This window comes from Maniola hyperantus, chromosome 16 (assembly GCF_902806685.2).
Source record: "Maniola hyperantus chromosome 16, iAphHyp1.2, whole genome shotgun sequence".
Lineage (NCBI taxonomy): Eukaryota > Metazoa > Arthropoda > Insecta > Lepidoptera > Nymphalidae > Maniola > Maniola hyperantus.
In genome coordinates this window covers 5,581,848-5,608,681 of record NC_048551.1, presented here as the reverse complement: position 1 = coordinate 5,608,681, position 26,834 = coordinate 5,581,848, and the positions used below count along the sequence as shown (strand labels likewise).

The window sequence follows — 26,834 nt, the reverse complement described above, 5'->3', positions numbered from 1 at the left end:
AACATTACGGAAATCCCTACAAGACCTACTACGACGATAACTGCTAAAGGTTTATAATACACATAAGACGTAGGTATGTACAAACTTTCGGTTTTCATAGGTACCCTTTCTACAAAAGGTCTAAGTTAATAAAGTTTCACTTTTATGAGCTAGGACGTGCAACAGATCAATAATAATATAGATAGCTGCAGCTAAGTTACTAAGAAGGTACTTAATAACTTCAAGCAAATCGTAAAATTTATGACAGTAAGTATAAGAAAGTTATCAAAAACATATTTTATAACTAAGTGTCCTGTTTAAAAACCATTAAATTAGATGTTAAAGTAACACCTGTGAATGCGATGCGTTTCGGCCTCGTGATCCCAAACGTATATAATAGTTTTTAGGAGATTTACAACGAGGCTACGACCTTATTTATTTTATGGGACTACACCTTATAGAACTAGTTTGTTGGTACCTGAATGCCCGTACACACTTTACGTAACTTGACCTCAAAACTCGTAGACCTAATGCTGCTGATACACGGCACACAAAATGTTTGAACGCCTTTAACGAAATTGAACCAACGCTAATCTTTGAAGAGTATAGAATATAGATGTTTGAGACTATCCTATCCGTACCTTTTAGGGGAACCGGGATACAAGCTAATTAGAACATTCATAAACGACAATGGTTTGTTTTTAACTGCAAAATACAAACAAGTTTAAAGGCACTTAAATGACATAAAGCTTACAATGTGGCTAATTCTGTTGTACATAATTTATATAATAATTATTAAAATAATAAAAGACTAAAACGACTATCCTTATTATACATAGCATGAGAAGCATACTATCATTAAATTCGTATTTGTCAATTTACTTTAGTTTAGAGATTGTGCACGACAGAACTAGCCCCAATATCTACTTCTTCGACGAATAAATAACTGTAGGTATTAATCTTACATATTATGTAGGATTAATAAAGAATTTGTATTCCTACAAAAAAAAAAATTACAGTTAATAGTTGCCGATTATTTCAGCGACCTTATAAGTTACAACTAAGTAACTATCTGTGTATCTATACATGACCCACAAAGCTAACATGGTCCGAATGTGGCCCGTGTATAAGTTAGGTTCAGTTTCCGTTCACACATCCAAATACGGGCTAATTGAAGATAATCTAATGTTTAGTCGTTTCGTTTGCATAAGAAACTTGGTTACACACATAAATTGCTCGAACACATTTGCCGTTTCCTATAAGGAAAGGCCGTTGGCCTGATAAAGTGCACTCACAACCAGACTGATTACTTTAAATGGGCCCAGTCATAAATGAAACTAACAACGACTTTAGCATGCAAATTGCTTTTAACTGTTACACTCAATTTTAAGATAATTTTCCTGTCACTATGTCTATCGTTTTGGTGGCATATATTATGTGTACGTGTGGACGGCATCGATATAAAAGACAAGATATGGTCAAGCGAACAAAATTTTTCACGGTTTAGGAACTAAATAAATCAGCGCCACCTCTTAGATACTAATGAACGACGTCACTGAGGTTGCATTAGTGCTAAAGCACTACTGAGTCGGTGCCATTTTGTTTGTTCAATAACCCTGTCCATACGAAGTAATATATATAAGTCAATGGTGGACTGTGGACACTCGTGTGCTGTGGACGTCCGCGTCCCTACGAGAGACCTATGTTCAGGTGTGGACGTCTATCGGTTGATAATGATGATGATAAACCAAGTATGTAGCTACCTATTATGCGCTATTTCGTTCTGTTAGACTATGCTATTAGTTCGGTTGACCGGAAAACCGTATAATATGTTCGACTGCTCGGTCTGACAGATCGGAAACGTAATATTTAATCCGTTCCACGGAGTAGATCCGTTCCGTTACTGTTAGTAACGAATTACTTAACTAAAGCAAGGATGATGCATAATATTAGATATATGGTATAATAGCTGTACAAGCAAGCATAATGCAGAAGGAAATAGTTAACGCACGAAGCCCAATTTGTTATAGAGCTCCTTGACCGAGATGTCGGCGAGGAAGGATTTGTCGCATCACGACATACACCGCAATATAGCTATGATACATAACAATTCACGTATTACCAACATTTTGCATCTATTAAAACAAGTGCGAGTCAGGCTCGCGCAACGAGGGTTCCGTACTACAGTCGTATTTTTTCGACATTTTACACGATAAATCAAAAGCTATGATGCATAATAAAAATAAATAAAAATCTGTTTTAGAATGTACAGGCAAAGACATTTCATATGATACCCCACTTGATATAGTTATCTTACTTTGAAAATTAAAAATACTAATTATTAGTTCATGACCACAATTTCATTTTTTTGTGTGATGTAACCACAAATTCACGATTTTCAGATTTTTCCCCGAATGTCAGCTATAAGACCTACCTATCTGCCAAATTTCATATTTCTAGGTCAACGGGAAGTAGGGTACTTCCCGTAGGTTTCTTGACAGACCAACAGACAGACATACAGACAACAAAGTGATCCTATAAGGGTTCTGTTTTTCCTTTGGAGGTACGGAACCCTAAAAAAGGGGAAAAATCAAATTCGACACTTTTTAGGAGACCTTATTCTCTGGAGGGGGATCTTTTCGGCACCAATAAGGGTCGACAACTGCACGAGCGCGCGTACAGTTTTTACAATTCACGAAGACGAGTGAACTTTACTTGTGGTTATGTCGTTTACATAGACATTGAGTAAGTGTGCGTGCATCTCAGACCAATCTTATATCGTGAAATGCAAAACTATACGCCTTATTTGTCATAATACAAGTTATCAAACTGTAGCGTATGATACCGACGATGCCGACAACGCGCGGACACAGAATATTTATAATAGTTGGCGCGACTTCAAAAACGCGACTCCAACGCGCATTTCCTTCTGCCTTCATTCACTTTCTTTTAATACAACTTCTAGGAGCACACGTTTCCACAGCACCGCGCTGACCTCATGCTCAGTATTTGTTTTAAGCTATCTAGTAAGTATCTAGAAGCCTAAAGAAACAATGTGAGTCTGGGAGCAGATTTTGAACTTAGATGACCGTACGTGAAATATATTACCAAGACACAAGCAATCTATCGCCCTAGATAATTGGCTACAAATCGCTGCCTTCCTAACTAGCATAGATCGTAAGATTGTAACAAAGTAACCTACTTAATTCTATGTAAATAAGTAGGTAAGTACCTACTTAGTTCATGCTTGGTTCAATGTTATTGTGCTCGTAGATATAGATCGCGTGACACAAATGTACGCAACTGCACGAAATATTATTAAAGCTAATTTGAGTTTAGTAGATACAAAATGGGCTTTTAGGGAATTATGTATTGAAATTAATTTATTACTTTATAATAGGTATTTGTATTCACGAAGCGGTTCATGTCGCATGCGTAGTATATTATAATCAGAAAAGACAAGAGTGTCTTAGCATAAAAGTCCAAGACAAAATTAAAATTAATCACTAATTTGTTTGGCCATCCAAAGAGGTAATGCTGCCAGCACCTTGAGTACAATGACCTAACATGGGTTTTTAGATTTAATTTAATTTATTTTATTTTTAATTTAATGTTGTTTTCATTTTAGATTTAAGTTTATTTAATAGAATCCTTATCCTATCCTTTTTTAAATCTAACCATAAAGTATGCTTTAAATCTTCGATCACATTAGTGATAGAGAGAAGGTAGAGGTAATCTAGTAATTACTAATTATAGTAATAACTAGATTACCTCTACCTTTTCGTACTAGTGACACTTTTGTTAATAAGCAAACGTACAACTTCTGAAAGGTATGTCTGCGATTTTGTTATGGTTTTTTTAACCTTAGAAGACCTATATCATCCTGGGATAAAAAGCTTTTTCCATGTCCATCTCCAAGATGCAAGTTTGTATAATATCTGTGGCATCATGAAGGTATCGAGGTTGAGCTGTAATAATGAGTACCTAATACATAACAGACAGACACTATCATTCAGGTATAATATGAGCATGAATTTTAGTGATACTTTGAAAAAGCATAAAATAGACCAAGAATTGGAATATTTTGTAGGTTCTCTATAGGAATAAAATTTAAAACTCTCAATCCAAGTCAGAGTCGTACCTTTTCAATCTTTTCTCCGCATTCAACTCGAGGAGCCATTGTTGGCAGTGCATTGTGGGATCGAGATAGCCGCAACAATGCCGCAACTATTAAATGTTGCCATTAACCGAAACAATCCACAATGGCACGTGAGAGGAATCGCATGGGAGACTTTTTCTATTTCAATATAAAATGCTAAGAACAAAACATCAATGTGTTTCAACGGTGTGTTCACGTACAAATCGCGGATACAGGACAGTACGCGAATTCATGACCTTATGCTGAAAAAGCGAATTCGCCGCAAATCGTTTCCCACCCATACGCGCGTATGTTGCGTTCAAACGTTCAACGCGCGAGCAATTGAAGACGGATTCCATTTAGTATTTACAGCACTCGCTCTGAAGTTCACGCGTGAACTGGATAATCCAAGGAGTTTCTGATATCTCGAGTTGCGTGTAATATACAAGTTTACACACGCGTTCCTTGTGGACACGAATGCGATGTATTAGCGCGCAGTACTAACTTCGCCGCCGCACGCCTCGCGCATTAATTCGCGCGGAATGTTTTGCGACGAATTCATTCCTTCTGGACAAGGTCATAATATGGATTTAGTTGCAAATATGACATAATGTTAGCAGAGGTCAACAACATTGTGCTATTGTAAACAACAAAGTGGATCAACAGGAGAATCTAACAGAAATTCGACAAACTTCAAAACGTGATCACCTACAATGATCAGCCCAAGCGCGCGACACGTCTTTTTAGTGATTTTCTTAGTGCTTTGTCGATGAATTTCAATATGAATATAAACGAGGCCTCCTAGCAGACAAGATAACCTGCAAATCACAATGTCTTACTCACCTTCATTTTGTATGTAACCACTTAGGTACAGACAATTCCATCCACTAATATTATCGAACCCCATACGCGTGGTTTTCCGCGTGGTCGCCCGCGTCGTCACCCGCGAGTTAACATGAACAAGTCCTTATTCTCTTAGATACGGATCGCATGTAAATCAATAATTATTGTTTGTAATTAAGATTGAAAACTGGGGCGCGAAAACATCAATCTTCATAATCAGCTCACGCAACTGGGGGTTTAAATTTTTACGAGTATTGCATAACGATCAAACAAAAGGTTTGAGCGTAAAATAAGTCAAAGTCCAAGGAGAGGTATGTAAGTAAACGCTTTCATTTAAAATACAGTCAGTCAAACGTCTATTAACAAATTGAAATTAATTAATTATCCCGTGAGAATTCTCTGAATATTTGGGAGCAAAAGTAGGTAGTCTATATCCTTCCCCGAGATGCAAGCTATCCCTGTACAAAAAAATCGTCAAAATTGATTAAACAGATGGGCCGTGTAAAGCTAACAGCCATACACACTTTCACATTCATAATATTAGTATGGATTAGTAGATGTTAGACGACGACGTTCTATTTTAAAGACTTGTTAGGCCTCAAATATATGACATAGTGATCAAAAATCCATACAATCAAAGTGCTCAGTGTATACTGTATAAAGACATGCATAATATCTGAAAATAGTTCCGAAAACAATCGGAACGATATTATGAAACTAAAAACTGGTAAGTAGAAGTAAACTTCAAAATTATTCATGCATTTGAGTTTCAGGAAGTTAGCTCTCAAAAAGAATAATGAGAAGATTGTGTCTAATAAGGAAAACGAACACAATGTGCTCCGACCATCTCCACGTGTTTTGATGTGGGCGCGGCGCGCGCGGCGGCCTAACGAGTTACGAACAAAAAATATTATAATTTCGGCGATCGCTGAGAACCGCACATAACTTTATCTTCACATACTCATTCCGAATTGTACGCATTCGTATTCATAATCTATAACTAGCTTATGCCCGCGACTTCGTTCACGTGGACTACACAAATTTCAAACCACTATTTTACCCTCTTGGAGATTGGATTTTCAAAAATCCTTTCTTAGCGGATGTCTACGTCATTAATAACTATTTGCATGCCTTTCGGCTCGATCCATCCATTGAGCTGTGCGTTGATGTATTGTGTGGCATAATTATGTAAAAAAATATTTTTTCCTTTTCTTTCTTTCTCCAATAACTCCATGGAACACGCAATGAGAAAGTCAGAGAGGCTCCACCAGGTCATTACCAAATTCATTCATTACAGTTTCCTATAGTATAATCGGATAGTCTGACACTTGCCGATTCATAAAACTGGTTCTGGCGACCCATCCACTTGATCTTGCGTGTTGGCCAACTTTCACGAGATTCCACACTAGCTCGTCGCTTCTCTGAGAACATCTAAGAGGCCACACGATGCGTTTCCGGTGCGTTGCGGCACCGCACCGCTGTGGATTTGAGTATTGGGTGCCACACGGGCACTGCGAAAAGTATTGCGTTGCAACACACCACCCCTCCCCGCCTTGTTTCTCTGGCCCCAAGTCCGTTGGCACGACGCGGTCGTAACGCATCGTGGGGTATGGGTACAGACAGCGATTTCTATGTAGGATGATGCAGCGGCACCGCTCAGGCGCCGCACCGCCAACGCAACGTATCGTGTGGTTTCACTCTAGAGTACATTCAGACTATCATTTAAAGTAAACAATAAAATTTTGCAGAATGCCAACTATCCTGAGTGGTAGTACATTAGTACTATTATATATTCTGTTGTAGTATAGGTACTCCTGATTATGAATACTGCAATACAACGGTCTAACTTATGTTACCGACGAACACCGAGGCTGGTTTATTACAATTTATTGGGTAAATATCTCTATCGAAGAAACAAGACAAGGGTTTTTTAGTAAGTTTAATTAATAGTACCACTAACCCTTCCTATAAATATGAGTATCCATACTAATATGTACGTATTATAAGTATGCGAAAGTATGCCTATATGTCTGTATGTAAAGTCCCATCTGCTAAACTGCTTGTATAGTACTAGTATAGTTTGCATTCCGGAAGCGGCTACTATTCGCACAGGATTTTTATACTTATTAAATTCGCACGGAAGAAGTCACGTTTTTCTGTAATGGCTGAAACCTCTTCAACTTTGAAGGAATGGCAATTTCAAACAGCATTACATGCACTCGACAGTTGAAAGTGCAATATTGCATTGCGAATAAAAAGCTGCCTGTTCAGATTTTCAGTGACTATTTACATAGCTCAACGCTCTGCCATTGTAAAGCCTGAATAGCGCTCCGTCGCGTTCAGGAATAGAAATTTCGTTTAAAGACGCTCCCGAAATAGAACTAAAAAAAATTTTGCAAATCGGTCCAGCAACCTCGAAAAATCAGTGTACATACATTAAAAAAACGGGCCGAATTGAGAACCACCTCCTTTTTTGTCGGTTAAAAACAAGGTTGATTTGCAAAACGCATGTTTTCAAGGACTCTGTACCCGAAGGGATCCTATTACTAAGCTTCCGTTGTCCGTCCGTTCGTCGTGTGCAAGTCAGACCCGGAACGGTAGTGAAATGATTTTCTAGGATAAAAGTAGTCTACGTTCGATTCTAGCAAGCAGGCTACCTTTTTGAGCGTTTAAACTATCGTGAGTGATTTCCAATAGCTACCTTTGTACCAAACGTAAAAATCAGTTAAACGGATGGGCTGTGAAATATAAGACGGATAGAATGGCAAAATTATCGTCTAAACTCTTATGAGTACCAGAATAAGTAGCTAACCGTAATCTTAATATGTAAAAGCGCTCTTACATGTTTAATAGCGACGGGTACGGGTCGTTCCGCCTGAGGCATGACTTTTCATCCCTGTAATTTCAACTGTTCACACGTTTGACCCAAAAGGTTTGTAACGTTGGAGTATTTTTGTATTTTCCTTTATATTTTACCTTTCCAAGAGTGAGACAATGTCAAGATTCTTTGAGGATTTTGTACTGGGAAGTCTGGAAATTGGGTGACAAATGACTATTATTATTTTTAGTCCAAAATCATAGTTTTTGTATTGATAGGTGAAATTTTGATTGAAATTTGGTTAATGACATTTTTTGAAGCACTCGCGTAGGTGTCTAAAAGTGCTAAACCCCGCGCTAATATCTATTTTATGTGCACAAGTGTGTACAAGAACGCAGATTCATTCTCTATTCCGTCATTCTCATTTATGGTGTTGCTACTATAAGTACGAAGTGCTGTTAGGAGTGTGATCGTCTTATTGCGGACTAAAAAGTTTCTCTATTAATTAAAAAAGGAAACTACGCAAAGTTAACCCTCTACTTGTCTGTGAAAGTCCCGTCAAAATAGGTTCAGCCGTTCCGAAGATTAGCCCGTTCAAACAGACAGACAAACAGACAGACAAACAAAAACTTTAAAAATGTGTGATTTAGTTATAGTACAGTTCAAATAACCACATGAGGTAATTATGTATTTCGAAATTACAGACAGACACTTCAATTTCATTTATTAGTATAGATATAGATGATGGCATGAAAGCCAACAGTCTTCGCCTCCACAAACATGCCACTCACTCCACAGTCTCGCAACAGCCCCAATGTTACACTATCAATATTATCACACAATAAGCGATATCGCGAACCTTTATCGAGGAAGGTGTCGAGGAAGTATTGATGGTATTGACAGAATCGCAATGTATCCGGATGTTTTTTAAATCCTGCTATGCAAGAAACGCGCGAAACGGTATTGATAGCGTTAATTAGCATCAATGCATTGTTATAATTTTTTGCAAGCATAAATTGTAAAAGTTACTTCAACGAAATATACCAATCTATCTAATTTTTTGAGACTGGAGCTAGCCTAGATAGCTAACCTAATCGCCCGAGTAAGAAACTAGATCAAATCAGCTAATAATAATTAGGCTCATATTTACAAGCCGGTCATGAAGAATAGCAAAATTTCGTATCATAACTATTGTATCCCAGTATAAATCACCTCGTTACATCCCAGACCTTATCGCAAACAGTTGAACTATGTTAATTAACACAAAAACCATTCTCCCAGCTCAGAGGCTCGCATAGTCTCTCGAGTCTCGACACAAATGTCACGGCCGCCTTATGCTAGAATTTACACCGCATTTTACCAGTTAAACTTAACGATCAACAAACATTCATATACGCAATAGTGTGAACACAAAAAGATGTACAAAAGTTTTTAAAAAGTATTTTCAGTAACTATTCAATGGATTGAAGCCAATACATAAGTGAAACCATTGCAAAAGTAGATACCTACTTTATTAATTTTTTAATAGTATAACACGGCAGATTTATAACAACAAAGGTACCTACAGTCTCAGCAGTTGTGTTGCAATTCAACCGGCACCCAGAACCAGATCCCGTAAATATTTTGTGGACAAAACTTGCCACTTTTACGATGTATAAAAAAAAATTGAAGATTTTTTAAATAATTAAAGACAATCATCCTTGATGAAAAGTGATATGAGCTAAGATAAGATGGATGGATGGAGAACGAAGATTCAAATATTATTCAAATAGGTACCTACAAAGAATGTAAGCTAAGATGAATTGAAAGCTAATATTTAAGTATTATTCAAATATCGGTTTAAAGAATTTATTCTCAAAAAGAAAATACCTGTCCTATACTGTTCACTTACATTAAGATTATTTATATACATTTTAGTAACTACTAACACAGACGCATGCATTACAATTTCAATTTAAATTTAGCTATAATATTATCTTAACCATAGCCATAGCTTACGGACGCGTCCCATAGTTTGTTTCACGCTTTAACCTTGTGTTTTGTTTATTTATTTTATATAGTTGTAATACCTACCTAGCTGTAAATTATTAACTATTCATATCTTATGTTTGGGAAGGCACTGGCCCCTAAGACATGGGATTTCCTAGTTTAGGGGTCAGGATTCCAGAGAGTTGATTACTGTACTGAGTTGTTTAAATAAATAAATATTATATTATATTATAACTATGTCTAAGAAATTATCTAATTATAATATTTTTATCTATTTCAATTTTATGAAAATTACATATTATTACCTAACCAATTAAAAGCCCGTTCACACCGATGAGCATGCAGGAACCTTTTCTTAATAAAACTCTTTAAGTATTCCACTCATTCGTCTCATAGTGCCTACCATACGTACAACGCCCGTTTATGCATGCAACGCGTTAATGTTCTTTTAAGGCAGATTCACTTACCTTCTCGTGCTCTGTTATGGGCTTCATGGATACGCACGAGTTGACAGCGTTTTTCAATTTTTAGGGTTCTGTACCTCAAAAGGAAAAACGGAACCCTTATAGGATCACTTTGTTGTCTGTCTGTCTGTCCGTCTGTCTGTCTGTCAAGAAACCTACAGGGTACTTCCCGTTGACCTAGAATCATGAAATTTGGCAGGTAGGTAGATCTTATAGCTGACATTTGGGGAAAAATCTGAAAACCGTGAATTTAGGGTTAGATCACACAAAAAAAATTAAATGGTGGTCATGAACTAATAATTAGTATTTTCAATTTTCTAAGTAAGATAACTATATCAAGTGGCATATTAAGTGGCGTATTATTAATATTTTATCCGGAAAAATGTTTAGAACCTAGAAAGGCGGCACAATTGAACTAATCTAAATATATAAAAGGAAAAGGTGACTGACTGACTGACTGATCTATCAACACTCAGCTCAAACTACTGGACGGATCGGGCTGAAATTTGGCATGCAGATAGCTATTATGACGTAGGCATCCGCTAAGAAAGGATTTTTGAAAATTCAACCCCTAAGGGGCTGAAATAGGGTTTTTAAATTTGTGTAGTCCACGCAGACGAAGTCGCGAGCATAAGCTAGTAACAAATAAGGCTTCATCACGATTCTGCTATTAATATTTTTTCAAGGAAAGTCGTGTGTGAATAGGTCAATCCATACTAATATTATTAATGCGAAAGTGTGTCTGTCTGTCTGTCTATCTGCTAGCTTTTCACGGCCCAACGGTTTAACCGATTTTGATGAAATTTAATACAAAGGTAGCTTTTTATCCCGGAAAATCAAAGAGTTTCCACGGGATTTTTAAAAACCTAAATCCACGCGGACCAAGTCGCGGGCTTCAGCTAGTTAGTAAATAAACTTTTAATACTTCCCTGGAATATTATGAACCATAGACTAGATTCCTACCTACCTAGGCCGTACTCACTTTGCATTAGGCACGTTTTCGTACAAAATTCAATACGAAAACGCATGTTAAGTGAGCCCAGTCCTAAATCTACTCATGTGGTCCTAGCTAGCTAGGCTACAAGAAAATAAACAAGTTTTGAAGGCTGTTTCCGTGGTATGATCTTCCATCTTTGCTTATTAAAAAAGTTAAAGTAAACCAAAAAAAAAGATCACGTTGATTAGCTTACTAAACACGGTTAGGAATTTACGGTAGGTAGATAGATACATGCCTAACTTATTCACAATAAAATTTTTTTTTACTTAGTTTTACAAAAACTCGAAATACCTATTTTATATTACAATCGAATTCAGTTTACATCAATTATTTTAACTTTAGAGTTCAAACACAAAAAATAACAAACAAAAAAACAACAACCTTAACTCGAGAAACCTTCAAAATAACATTCCAATGCCTTTTAATCGACGCAGGTAGTACACACCTGTTCATAGGTTTAAAAATATAACTTTTAAGTTACTTGTATTCTGGGTACTATGATCTACAAGTAAATACTAAATAGGTTGTAGAAAAGGCTCTGTGACAACGTGTATGACCACTTAGAAAGTTGTAGTGGACTAAGTATCTAATAAGTACATACCCTGTTGTGTGTTGAAGCGTACTTGTCAATCCTTTAACAGTAACACAATCCACAGACACCACAGTTGTACGAAGTACAACTATAACAACTTTATCTCCACAGATTCGAACACAAACCACTAATAACGAACTTACGGTGCACAGAGGTTCACGGCGTGATTTAAGCCAGCATTCACTGAGATGAAAGCCAGAATTACCACGTATGTTGACAACCGGCTAAAGTAACACTCCGTTTTCGAACACGATGTCACTGAAACCGTACGCAAGCTACCTAAATTCTAATTGAGACGTGTTGAACACAACATTGCTGAAAAACCAACCGTTAAATTGTAAAACAAACGCTATGCTGCGGTGGTAAGTTAAAACTAAGTTGGGCTCGATATGAGCGAGGAAAGACCGTTGATCCAGTTGCAACGTCGGTAAAACAGTCGACGTTCGTGCTATGACGTAGACACTATTCATCCCACCTCTCGTTCTTACAAACAAAATGAAAAGAGTCAGCGCTATGAGACCGCGTGGTAGTGGGAGGCTTTACAACCTGCGCCCGCGCAGCAGAGCCTCTCAACACAACCACAACGACAGGTGAATCTGTGGATGTGTGCGTATGTTGTCACTAGATTTTTTCCTGCCTATGTGTGGATATTTTCTTGATTATGCCCAGCGATAAAACAGTATTTTGTTAGATGCCATTTAATCGTATCGCAGCTACAGTAGCGTTCCGTCGAGTATACAATTAGTGATATTTATTATCGTGAAACTTGATTAAAATTCATCGAGGTTAACAAACTACGAGATCATGTTTTTATTATTCTGAATAGCATTCTTTCTTTCTAGCCTTTAACGATTTTTACGAACGCTACTTTTACTCTCGTAGATTACTTTTGCATTTTGATAAACATTGCCAAAATCCGACTAATTAGTTAAGACAAACTTTCTTTTATTTAAAATAGGTGTTAAAGCCAGATTACAAAAAATTTAAACCTCGCTATGTTGCGGAAACATAGAACATAAAACTTATTACTATGTGACGATGATGGGTAGATATAGTTGATGTTCCGACATTAACGGGTATTATTTTAACTATACTTAATCTTACAATGAAAAATGGAAATGTGGTGGCCCCAGATCATCATCATCATCATCATCAGCCTGTGGACGTCCACTGTTGGACATAGGTTTTCCCTAAAGAGCGCCACCACGCCCGGTCCTCAGCCGAGGAAGGCTGAGGACCGGGCGCGGAGGATCCAGCCACTTCCCGCCAGCCTCTTTATATCGTCGGTCCATCGTGCTGGAGGGCGTCCCACACTACGCTTGCTTAAACGCGGGCTCCACTTAAGGACTTTCCGGCTCCAACGGCCATCGCCTCTACGACAGGCATGACCTGCCCACTGCCACTTCAGCTTGCTAATAGTTTGGGCTATTTCAGTGACCTTGGTTCTCTCCTCATTTCGGATCTTATCCCTCAACGAAACTCCTAACATAGCCCTCTCCATAGCTCGCTGAGCGACTTTGAATTTGTGGACAAGGCCGTTTGTTAGTATCCACGTTTCAGCACCATAGGTGAGGATCAGGTTTTTATATTTCTGGTCAGGCTTTACTTTGTTATTCAATTTTTTCTCTAAAACAGGTTGTGCTAGCCGCTGGAATATATTCTTTCTAAATGTCTTCCCGCGACTTTTACAATAAATTGTTTTAAAGGAAAGGAACTAATATTTATCTTTACGTTTTCGCAATCAGATTCCGTCAATTTGAGAAGAGTGCTCCGAACAATTTGTCTCTATCCCCTCATCAATCAGGACCAAAAATAGGGATTCGTTTCCAGAGAGTTCGGGTGTTTATGACCTGATGATACTTGGTTTTATCATATAGGTAGGAAATTAAGGTTCGGAAATAATCGTAAAAATCTGGACTGACTTAACAATATACGTACCTACCATAAGTATTTATATGAGAATCTCAAAATGTAAAAAATTATTACAAAATATAGTTAAAACACCTAAGTAGGTTTACATACTTATAATTATAATATGATTATACATGCAGAAACATATACTTTGGTAAAGGTTTCCTTGCGAATTTTTGTAGTGTTTTCAAGATAATAACTAACTCACTGTACCTCTTACAAATAAATTAATTTGAATTTGAATAATAAAATTATTAGATAATATGAATTAAAAATTAGTAGTCTAAAAACTTAATATTTTCCAATTTCCACAGGTATAGATTTTCTATTCAACTGAGATTGAGATGTACCTACTACCTATAGGACGTACTTTTATTTTGCTCAGACCTAAGTTTCAGTTAAAACGACAGAGATATATGTCCAGTACCCGTAGTACAAGATTTTACGTCTGACCAAACCAAACCAAACTCGAGAGTCGAAATACTTCCGCGTTACAGTAAAATGGACCTAAATAGCCTTGAATTGAAGTCAAATATTCAATGCCACTGATTTTAATTTCGCAATGTTTCCGCTTGGAGCGCTGGCTGTAGAAGTGTAGACAAACTTGAGCTTTAAAACAAGGTATTTAAGATCCAGTTTACTGTAACGCAGAAGTATTTCGACTCTCGAATTTGGTTTGGTTTGGTGAGACGTAAAATCTTGTACTACGGGTACAGTTACCGTTATAAAAAACTGTTCGTTTTAAAGTTTGAGCAAAGTCAAACCTGCGCTCTTTAGATCTCCAGCTTTACACCCCAATCAAGAAAGTATTTTCATCCCGAGCGAAACCGGAGCAGTTAGTTAGTTTCGAAATAAACTGCAATTAGATTTTAATAGCAAAAATTACCACGCTGTGAGAATTATTTTCTTATATAATTAAAGAAAGTAAGTTATATAACAATAAACGCTATTACAATGAAATAATAGCACTAATTATGTTTCATTTAATTATCTATGTGGCGTTGAAACTAGCTATCCAACTTTTAACTACCTAATGAGGTTTTCTTACAGTATAAAATTTAATATGGGAACAACTTTCACCCATTTATGTGAATACTCAAAATTTTATTAATAAACTTTGATGTACCTACAGTTACCTTCTGCCTAAGTTAGCAAAGGGTAATTTTCTCGTTACTAGCTCGACGTGTTAAGACAATGGAAAATAAGGTTCGTTAAATAAGGTGAATACGTACGTAAGTTGAAATATAATTTTATATTTCAAAAGCTTTTTGTAATAATTTATTTATTTTGAGAGATTAATACAAAAAGGCTTTTAGGCTTTCAACGTATATTAATAAAGAATCTGTCATGATAAGTTCAATGAAAAATTAAAATATCGTCTATGAAAAATAATTTGAAAATATTTCTAAGGTATTATGATAATTTGTCGATTTATTTATTTCTGTACGAACCATATTGAAGCCAACCGCAAAATGAAATCAAATCAAATAAAAATCTTATTTCAGATCAATAAATTTTATAATTACTTATACTATAATTAGCTAGACTTTTCAAAAGGTAAACTTTTCAAGTATATTAAGATATGATCTCTATGAACTACACACATAATATTTGAGTCCATCCGTATGTCTATCTTAATAAACATCATTTAGATCTAGACATAATATTATTGTGTCTAGTATACTAACATCACATATTAATAAGAAATCTTATTAATCCATCCTCCAAAGTCTAATACAATAAACCTAGAGAGAAGAAAAATCCGGTACAATGTACAATACCAATATACCTATTGATGTTCTTTAGTCCAGATTTAGTAAGAGGCAAGAGCACCCCTGGCCTAATTACACAATTGACACCCTACGCGATTTATTACCCTCTATGTGAGGGGAGGAACAAATAAACGAAGCAATTACACCCAACACCTTCCCTTGCCTTTTCCAATGAGGGATTAAACGCACTATGTGCGAACAAAATACCTAAGTATAAACATGTAGATAGATTTTTTAAAATTATAGACTAAGTAGCGCTTGGCTACATTAAGGCCTGGTGGCAAGTGATGATGCAGCCTAAGATGGAGCGCGCTTGCCTAGAAGATGCCTATTCATTCTTGACTTGAAGGTGCCCATTCTAGATTCAACCAAAATCTATTCGCGTATTAAAGTTCAGACACCTTTTCCTTTATATATAAATTACTAGCTGATGCTCGCAACTACGTTCGCGTGGGGTTTGGTTTTTTAAAAATCCCGTGGGAACTCTTTTATTTTCCGTGATAATTTTTTTTGGTTTGTTGGTTTGTCCTTCAATTACGTCGCAATGGAGAAACGGATCGACGTGATTTTTTGCATGGGTATAGAGAAATACCTAGAGAGTGACATAGGCTACTTTTTATGACGAACAATCAAATCAAACTAAATCCACGCGTACGAAGTCGCAGGCATTAGCTTTACCTAGTATTAGTATATCAGTGTGGCTAATTCCGTTGTACACAATCTCTAAACTAAACTAAAATGGCACGTCTAAACCTATTGCTATCCCTATCATAATGTTGCTTGCGGAAAAGGATAGCACTAGATTTAGACCTTCTAATTTAGTTTAGTTTAGAGATTGTGTACAACAGAATCGGCCCCAATGTATCGGTATAGCAAAAAACTAGTCGGGCTAACGGCACGACTAAATACGTGAGTAAAGCCGGTTTGTCTTACATGTAAAAGAAAAACACGCTTTTAAGACCAGTGTGAACTGGACTTGTTTACTCTAACTTAAGTATTTTGAACATACTTACCTACTCCACAATCCACACTTGGCCAGCGTGGTAGACTATGATCAAAACCCCTCTCACTCTGAGAGGAGGCCCGTGTTCTGTAGTGAGCCGGCGATAGATTGATCATGATAATGACTCCACAATCTACATCTGTTTTATGAGCTTGAAAGTTGGTATTGTACGTATGGTCATGGAGGAAGGATCAAATAAAGGAAGCAAATAACGTATAGTCATTTCCTCTTCTACAAAACCCTTCAAATATTGACCTGAACATCAACTTTATTGCATCCCTCTATCCTAGATCTATTTGAATTTAGCATTAACAAAATGGAAGTTTAGTCTTCCATTTTTGCTCTTTGTGTCAATGTTATGTCAAAAGTACGATTTTAGTGCTTAATCTAATAATTCTAAGGGTAAACTTATGTGCTTTTGACATCACAGTGCACACATAAGTAGAGCAAAAATGGCGAGTGAGATCCCAAAATATACACATTATAGTGATACGCTTCTTTTAATTAAGCACGTTTTATGTCGACTATTGACTATTTAGGTACACACTATAGCTGGTCTTCTTGACAGACACGAAGGACAGACGGACAGACAGACAGACAGCAACGAAGTGATCCTATAAGTGTTCCTTTTTCCTTTTGAGGTACGGAACCCTAAAAAGTGAACAGAATCAAAATTAATTGCTCAACTAAAATAGGTCTTCGCCTTATTGCGAACACCATCCAAGACAACTTTATTGCATTCGATATAAGAAGGTTCAATTAAAGGAAACGCTTACAGCCGACCGAAGAATACAATCCCATCTATTGGGATTTATATCTTACAACATTAGACTGATTACACATTATTGTTTTTCTTTTGAGACTATGCAATAAAGAAAAAACAAAGTCAGTTCGCCAAACCTTAATGCTAAATGGATTTCTTTCAGATATTAGGTGTATAGGTATAGTGTATACCTAATCAACCGCACAAAGCTATTATCTATAGCATCATCATCATCATCATAATGACCAAACCGCTATTGAGCACGGTCTCCTCTCAGAATGAGAAGGGTTTAGGCTATAGTCTACCACGTTGAACAAGTGTGATTTGACAGACTTCACACACCTTTGAAACCATTATGGACTCTCAGGCAAGCAGGTTTCCTCGCGATGTTTTCCATTGGCGTTAAAACAAGTGATATTTAATTGTTTAAAAAGCACATAACTTCGATTTGTTTTCGAAAACATACCCCCGACCTCCCAAAAAAAAGCCGACGTTCTAACCACTAGGCTATCATCGGTAGCTTATGAAACATACTCGTACCTATATAGCGTAAAACAATGTTCATAATTTGTTCAATGAGTAGCAATAAAAATTTACTTAAGTACTTACTTCTTTATTTTCGTATTTCAATGTAATTAATGATTTTAGATGACTTACCAGGATCGATGTACTTGAGGACGAACTGCACTTCAGGGCCGAGGGCGGAAGCCAGTTCCAGTGGCAACTCGCTATCTCGGAGAATATGCACTGAAACAAAATTAACACGGTCACAGCGGGAGATAGAGGGATGTATTCTCGGTGTTTCTCTACGAGATCTAATCAAAAATAAGGGGGTCCGTAGTACCAGAGTAACTGACACAACAGATTGCGAAGCTCAAGTGGTAATGGGCAGGCAGTGGTTATGAAAATTGATAGATGTTAAACAGCTGGCAATGCAGTCAGCTATCTCTATACGTGATCAAATAAGTTCGTTAAAAAGGCCTCGGCTCATTTAGTTTAAAAGGCCTCGGCTGGCGCCTCGTCCTTTCAAAATCACTTAGAAGTCCTCGGCTTCGCCTCGGCCTTCCAATATATACTCGGCCAGTATAATCGCTTTATTTCAGGCCTGAAATGTAATGTATTAAAACCGAAGAAAACTTAGTAAAAGTTTCCATTAACCGTTAAAATATTCAATCCTTTTCTTTTTATCAACTTACGCTACAAAATACATAAACAAAAAGCGTTTTTCATCAAAATAAACGAACACGAGTAAAAGTTGCGCAAAATAGTGGATGTGGGCAGACGTCAGAAGCAGAAGATCCAGTTTCATCAAAATATCAAAAGGAAAGATAGCATTTAATATACAAAGAGCCTCTTCAGAAAACCTTATTTCCGCCTAATAGAGATATGCTGGCCGCCCAGGCGACTTATTATTATATCTACTTCTTTATGAAAAGAATAAGACAGCTTTATCTAAAGACTCGAATACACGTGGATCGTGGTGGTAACTTTCCTTTCATCATGATCATCATGATCAACCCATTACCGGCTCACTACAGAGCATGGGTCTCCTCTCAGAGTGAAAGGGGTTTTGGCCATAGTCTACCACGCTGGCCATGTGCGGATTGGTAGACTTCACACACCTTTGAGAACATTATGGAGAACTCTCAGAAATGCAGGTTCCCTCACGATGTTTTCCTTCACCGTTAAAGCAAGTGATATTTAATTAATTAAAACGCACATAACTCCGAAAAGTTAGAGGTGCGTGCCCGGGATCGAACCCCCGACCTCCGATTAGAAGGCGGACGTCCTAACCACTATGCTATCACAGCTTATAACTTTCCTTTGCTTTTATAAAAAATCGAGCTTTATTTTTAGCAAAGGAATTTAAGGGATTTTTCAAGAATTATTATTCGACTTAGTTTTTCTGTCACCTTTCTATCGTGGATCCCCAAGGCATCGTAGGGCTTGTACATACTTACATGGTTGATATTCCAATTCACGCACAAAAACCTCTTTAACTCCGTATTAAGTACTAGCTGATCCCCGCGGCTTCGCCCGCGTAGATTTAGGTTTTTAAAGATCTCGTATAGCCTATGTCACTCAGAAATAATGTAGCTTTCTAAGTGTAGCTCTCTAGTGAAAGAATTTTTAAAATCGGTTCAGTAGTACCCCCTACAAACAAACTTAACGACATTACCTCTTTTCTTTAAATAATAGTATAGATATAGATAAGTATAGAAGTATAGATAAAGCTCTGCAAATCTGTATAAAGGTAATAGCGCACGCGCTCCATCTATGTAATGCTGTTTCTTCACTTACCACCAGGTGTGATCGCAGTAAAGTGCTAATCTAGAGGTATATTTTAGAAAATTAAGAAACTCAATAAGTTACGTCAAGGACTTAAATTTTGATAAACTGAAGGTACAGTAGGTACCTATATAAATATCTGACAGCACATTAAAGTGATGCTTGGATTTCAAACCCTATACTTATGTTTTTTTCAAGTAATCCTTTCCAAGCTCTTTTGAATGGTCAATATTTACTACATACATAAAACCCAAGTCTCGGAATCCGTCTGCTTCTAACGAAAATAATCGGGAAGAAACTGGAAAAGTAAGTGCTCCTTTAAACTTGGTCGGTTGGAGCGATAAGTTCCGACCTACTTAATATCGTGTAATAGACCTTATACACAAGCTCATTAGAAGACAAAAGCCCGTGAGCTTCACAAACATTCAAGCCTGTGTTTGATTTAAAAAGACAATCCGTGACAACACGGAAATTAAGTACGTAACTCATTAATAATGCCTGTACTACTTATTATAATCTGAATGTAGGTACATATTAAGCTTCTTTATTTTTGACGATTAAAAACATTTTGTTAATAAATGCTTTTTAATTATTTATTCGTTACTTACGACTACGAGTTACGAGTTGATTAAATTAAATAGGTACTAAGGTAGGTTAAGAGTGCGTATATTTATAAGTTACTAAGTTGTTCTCTAACATATAGTTATATTAAATCGTAAATAGGTGTTTTAACATTCGTAAGCAAAACGGGTTTTCGTTCCGATACTATTCCCAGACGGTAATAAATACATAAATCTGTCAATGATAGAATTTTCTATCTGTTGAACTATGTATTTGGTGAAGCGCCTACGAAAAAAATGTAGGCAATTAACACTTGCGTACAATGCGCATAATGGGGCTAACTATTTCAAAGGAACTTATGATAATAAATTCGTGTGAGCAGACGTCTTGAGAGTCGTTAGTCGTTACTGAATTATGGAAAAATAACGTTATACCGTGCAAGCTTGAAAAAAGGTTGGGGTCAGAGGTTATGAAAGACCGTCTTAGGCCTGATCATAATAATGTGCGTTTTAAGTAGTCAGATATCACTTGCTTTAACAGTGAAGAAAAACATCGCGAGGAAACCTGCATGCCTAAGAGTTCGCCATAATGTTCTCAATGGTTGTGTGAAGTCTGCCAATCCGCACTTGGCCAGCGTGATAGACCATGGAAAAACCCTTCTCACTCTGAGGGGAGTGCCCGTGCTCTGTAGTGAGCTGGCGATGGGTTGATCGTGATGATGATGATAGGTAATAAAATTAGACACTCCGATCCTCAATAAATCTGAGAAAAGAAAAGGAATACTCTTTTGGTCCTGTCACTTCAATTTAATTTACATAGGTTTCAAGAACCACAAAATTAACTGATATTTTAAATACCCAGAAGAAAATTTCTTTTAATTATTATAGTTCCATATACATACTTTATTTATTCTTGTCTTGTTCATTTTGTCACCCAGTAAGTGTAAGTGCAATAATTTGCAAACCACAGTAATATGAAGCACCCCTTGCGTGCGCAATGTGATAGGCTTAGTATAAGATTTTACATCTGACCCAACGATGATAGAATTCAAGATCGAAACATAATGACGTCAGAGTAAAATGGGCCGAAAGTTCCATGAGCTAAAGTCAAAAATTCAGTACCACTTTTAATTTTACAACGTTCGCTTAAAGCGCGCTGGCTGTAAAAGTATGACTAACTCAAAGCTTTGAAACAAGGCCTTATATTTACTTGTAGTATTTCGATGCTCGAATTCTATCACCGTCAGCGTGGTATAAAATCTCGTACTAAGCACACTGGTCATTTTCACATACATGAGTTCATTACACCAAATTATAGTTATTTTCGTCTCTCCCTGTAATTTGCTTTGCATGTTTTTCTGATGAGAAATTAATGTACTTACTTATTCTGCTTCTGCGAAATGATATTAAGATCTATATCTGATGTGATGCTAATATTTTTTTCATTGTGTATTTTTTAATTGGGTTCACACAGTTAATTCTATTCGAAGTTTATCAGTGCAATTACAAGTCACTTAAATAGTAATTTACCCGTCTCGAATACCCTTATGTTTACGTTCTAGTTTATTAATTTTTATTATTCATGTATTTATTCTATTAAAAGTATTAAGTACCTATTTGTGACGGCTGCCGAGGTAGCTCCGTGTGAAAATACCACATATTAATAAAAGGGAATATTTTATAATGATATCCATTGTATATCATTATAAACTATTCCCGCATCCCGCATTCCGCATTATGATAGACCGCATCAAAGTGGACGTCGGTCAATTGCGTCAGTCTGTCTGTCTGCTAGCTTTTCACGGTCCATCCGTTTAACCGATTTAGACGAAATTTGAAAATCCCGAGTATGAACATATTCCTGGAAAGTCAAGAGTTCTCACAGGATCCCTAAAAAATCTAAATTAACGTAGAAGAAGTCACGGGTGTCATGCATGTTGGTGACGCACATAATATTGCTTTTATCCAGGAAAATCAAATAGTTCCCATGGGACCAAAATCCACGCGTACGAAGTTGCTGGCGTCATCTAGTAAAATATAATTAAAGCGAATTAAAACCCGAGGTCGAAGGATTTCCTTGACCGTAGTGACGAGTGAAAATGTCATTTCGGACATATCTTTCCCACGGAGGACTCGATCGAGAGCCAATTACTGAGGCGTCTCGTTTTTGCCGAGAGTAACCGCAAGATAAACTGTGTAGAGCACCTCCCTTTATGTTGCTGAATAGGGCTGTAACTTCGCGTTCATGGCATACCGATTCTCGATGTAGCCGATTACTAGCAGTAATTACGTTAGTCAGTTTACCACGAAAGTTATCATTTATCAGTATCACATTGCTACAATCAATGTAGGAAAGTAGATCCTAGCACAATCTATGCGACATATCTCTTTCGCAGCGTTTGCAACGCTTTATCAATAAAAAGACCGCGAGAAAGGCTGTCTTACTTATTCTGCTTGACATGCTAAGACTCTATTTTCGGAATTAGAATCATCGTCATCATCATCAACCCATCGCTGGCTCACTTCGTGTGGCGAGTGGGTTTGGCCATATTATACCTTCGATAACAGCATGGAGAACTCTACAGGTTTCCTCACGAGTCACGATTTCCCTTCATCCATCTCCATAAAGTTTGAGGTGATCGAATCCCAGACCTCCCGAATAAAAGGCCGACATCCTAACCACTAGGCTATCACCACTTCACCACAAGGATTTTGAATTAGCAGCTTTTAATATTGTTACGTTACAACCCTACTCTGTATTTGTGTGTATGTAATTGTTACGTAGTAAATGCATCATTTTCTTCGAACACTTTCTCTCACAAAGGCGCCGATGCCGGCCTTCTTAACAACGCCACTACGAGAAGGCATGTCTTTTGGCAATTTTCATGAAAGAGTTGTCTCCGGGATGTACCGAATTTTGTCAAAATCAGTTGAGTGGATGGTCTGTGAAAAGCTAGCAGACAGACAGACATACCCTTTCACATTAATAATATGAAAAGTATGGATTATAAATGCGACAGACACTTTTGCCCGAAAAATACCGTAATTATGCTAGGCACAGTTTGCCGTGCCGTAAAAAAAACTATCATTCCTTTAAGTTTTCTGCAAATCACATCCGCACTGCAAATTTTCTGTAAAATAGTCACGGCCTCATACTCTCCTCTGCCTCTGCCGTTTGGACCATAACTCCCATTGGAGCACCTTATGACCTAACCATATTTTTCTTCTTCAGGTGCCTTGCTGTCTGCCTTTAGTGACTACTATAATATTAGGTAGGTACATACATTGTATAAAAAGTATAGTACTAATTCTTAATGAACATAGGTAATCATATCAATCGGATAATTATTTAGATAAACCCCGAAAATAAAACCGGCTCCCTTTCTGATAATATATCTGCGAAAGAGAAATCGTCTGATACGTTACATCGATTTTCAAATTAGTTATCGTTTAGATACCGTTTATATGGGACTTGCAATAGGTACCTATCTACATTACGTTCCCTATCTCACGGCGATTTGCGACAGGGAAGGCCCATCAAGTACTGTTAGGGCGAATTAAAGTGACATCTCCGTAACGTAGCGGGGCTTTTTGTGGGAATAGTTCGTCTTGACATCGCTGTGCTATCAGTTTTTGCAACTTTTAGCGAGGGCATTAAATTTACATTTTACCTATGCGGGCTATGCCTAACTTAACTGGTAATTGTGGACTAAATAGACACATTTATATAGTACGCGACAGGTCGAGATGTCAATCAGGGAGGTAACGTCCCGTACACCCGCACAGCCCCCGCGCTAATACGGTGTAGGCGAACGCAGGTGACGTGCGGGTGTGCGGGGCGTCCCTCCGCCTCATACCTGGATTGCCATCTCACCTGTGGCGGACTATACAACCTTACGCTCCGGGCACAGATATCTGCAGACTACCTATGCCAGGAGTCTGACGAGACTGGCGCGCTCTAATGCATAAACCTAGGGAAACAGATCGTACACCCTGAGGAAGCTACTGTAATTCCAGTCAGCAAAGAGCTGCTTTACATGGCTGCCACAAGTATTGGCATGGAACTCTAAAATTGATTGCCCTCATGAGAAAAAAAAGGTAGACCAGGTAGCTAAGCAGGCATTAACTCAAAATTTTTAATTTATAAAATGTAGGCGTTGTATTTTAGGTGAGCTGTGGGCTTCCAAGCCTTATAGCCAAGTAAACATAATCACCACGGTATCCAATATCGGAATTAAGCACGTCAACATAGTGATAGGCCACAGCCCACAAGGAATGCTTAATCAACTAGCAATTACCTACACTTTGTCGCCTCACCGACGTGACATATTGGTAACATAATATGTTAATTATACTACATAATCTAACGTCAACGCTCTAATTAGTTATTAAGTAATTATATGGCAGTTTATTTTGACTTTGCCTAATTGCCAGAAGGTAAGGTAAAGAACTTGTAAAATTGCAAGTAAGTTGATAAGACTGCAAGGATCACTGTTCATTGTGCAAGTTCACTGGCAGAGGTTATCTGTTTATTTTATTTTCATCTGAAGGTAAGTACTAAGGCGCCGATTCTGTTATCTTTGTCTACCTAAACTAAATTTAGAGTATCTGTATCTTTTTCCTTTTAATATTGCTAAAAAGGGATTGAACATGAATTTTACATTATAGACTCTAAATTTTAATGTACGCTATAAATTTAAACAATAGGCTCGCGACTGGCAGCTAAAGTCACGTAGTTTGACGGCTCTAAATTAAATTTAAAACTGTCAAACTGTGTCTGTCCTTTTCATATTAGTAAGAGGATGCGAACACTCTAAGGTGTGCTCAGAATCAGTACCAATATGTACCTACGTTTAGCGTTGAATTTTAGCCCTGTTGCCATATTAAGTCCGTAAAAAAAAATCGAATGCGTGGAATTCAAATAAGAGCCTCTCCCTCTGCAAGATCAGCACGGAACCGTATTACATTACTTCGTGCTGACCCTCTATAAGTGCTCTCTCTTCTTTTGTTCTTGCCTTCCATCTTCCATTATGGCTCGCAGCATCTGACCGTACCTGTGCCACTCATCTTCATTTGACACCATACGGGCTATCGAATTTTGGGCGTCTACACAGTCACTTCCTCCCTGGGCTGCTAGTCTAAGGTCCGCGCACGCTGACATTCAAAAGCATTTTAAAAGTGAAGAGATCTTAATTACCTCCATGGTGAGGATGCACGCTGAGCAGGAGACAGGGCTCATCGCCAGGGTCGCGGCAGCAGTCGAGTACGTCGCGGCTGGTGGTGTGTGGCGTCACCGGCACCGGCGTCGGGGACCAACCCGCGCCGGTTTCGCACCACACTCGCACTATCATCTGCAATAACAAACAACGTGCTAAGACCAGTTTCTAATGACCTCTCATACGCAGTGCTTTGATTTAATGATTCTTTCTCTCTCTCTGACACGACCAGGTTTTTTTTAAATAGAGATAACGAGCAAACGAGCAGGCGGGTCACCTGATGTTAAGTGATTACCGCCGCCCATGAACATTTGCAGCACCAGAGGAACCGCCGATGCGTTGCCGGCCTTTTAGGAATTTGTAGGTTGTAATCTAGTGGGGCAAGTGTTTGCTGACTGTATTTTAGCCCTACCGGTCTTTATAGCATAACTGGGAGACGTGGCAACTAGTAACCGCTCTAACTTCCATGCTGTTATGAAATAGAACGAGTTCAAGAGGTAGTTTACCACCACTCAGGATGGCGCAATATTGAAAACGCCCTTTGCCACATATCGGTTCTGAGTTCTTAGACACCCTCTACCAGTTTTTATAAACTTAAAAAACACTAAATAGGCAATCATAATTAATTTAAATCAACATACCTACAGGTACCTACTACACCCAGTTGCTAAAGTCGTTTACCATGTACCAATCAGTCTAACAAAGAGACATTTTCACCTGTAACAAGTAATTAATTGGCTTTATCAAAATGTAAATCAACCAATATAAATACATTCACATTTCACACCGCATAGTTAATAGATAAACTAGCACTTTCGTCTGTCTTTCTGTCTATCGAGTGTCAGCGCGAACGAATAAGTAGCATCGACTAATTTAAGTTACAAGACGTGCGTATATATTTCTTTAACAATTTGAACCTTCAGTTTAATGCATCAAGGTCTGCAATTGCTAAAACCTAAAGGTGTGTTACGTCCTTTGTTGACTCTAGGGTATTAATTACTTTGCGTCTATTGGGAGCCGAAGTAATAAAGGAATACATAATCAAATTAGATCGCATAAACAGCTGTTCTACTTGTAAAAGATATTAGAGGAATAAAATAGATTCCAGTTAGATTGCAGTCAAGAATAGTCGACAGATAAATAGATATATCTTTCGTGCAACATATTTACAATAAAATTAATTAATAAATTAGGAATATTCAGGGCTAGCAATTTATTTTTTAAAATCGAGATATAGATACTTATCAAGACTATTATTTAACCAAGGATTTTTATGTTTGAAATTATAATATAGGAATTATTATTCAAACCTTTATTTACAGAGAGCTGTCATTATTAGAGCAGCAAAAGGGAATCAATGTCACATGTACAATGTGTACAATTTCACCTAACGTGCTTTATGGACTAAGAGCCAGCGTGTGCCAGACCTTCGTTATCTTATAAAAGCTGAAAGTTTCTCTGCGTATTGTCCCCAACACAGGGAGGAACGATCAACGATTA

General features: G+C 37.5%; 1 protein-coding gene across 3 annotated transcripts in view; it reads right to left on the bottom strand.

The window, feature by feature from the left end:
* ASPP (Ankyrin-repeat, SH3-domain, and Proline-rich-region containing Protein) overlaps nucleotides 1–26,834 on the bottom strand; it is a 302,304-nt gene that overhangs the window by 200,318 nt on the left and 75,152 nt on the right. Inside the window, exons 1-3 of one of the 3 annotated variants that reach the window (XM_069503953.1) lie at nucleotides 25,976–26,057; nucleotides 25,316–25,469; nucleotides 17,927–18,016 (exon numbers count right to left, since the gene is read on the bottom strand). In XM_069503953.1, the coding sequence (XP_069360054.1) occupies nucleotides 17,927–18,016; nucleotides 25,316–25,469 (244 nt within the window). In that variant the 5' untranslated portion in view covers nucleotides 25,976–26,057. Of the gene's footprint in view, nucleotides 1–11,829; nucleotides 12,241–17,926; nucleotides 18,017–25,315; nucleotides 25,470–25,975; nucleotides 26,058–26,834 lie in introns of those variants that run through there. The other 2 variants (XM_069503952.1, XM_069503954.1) reach the window with 2 other exon arrangements.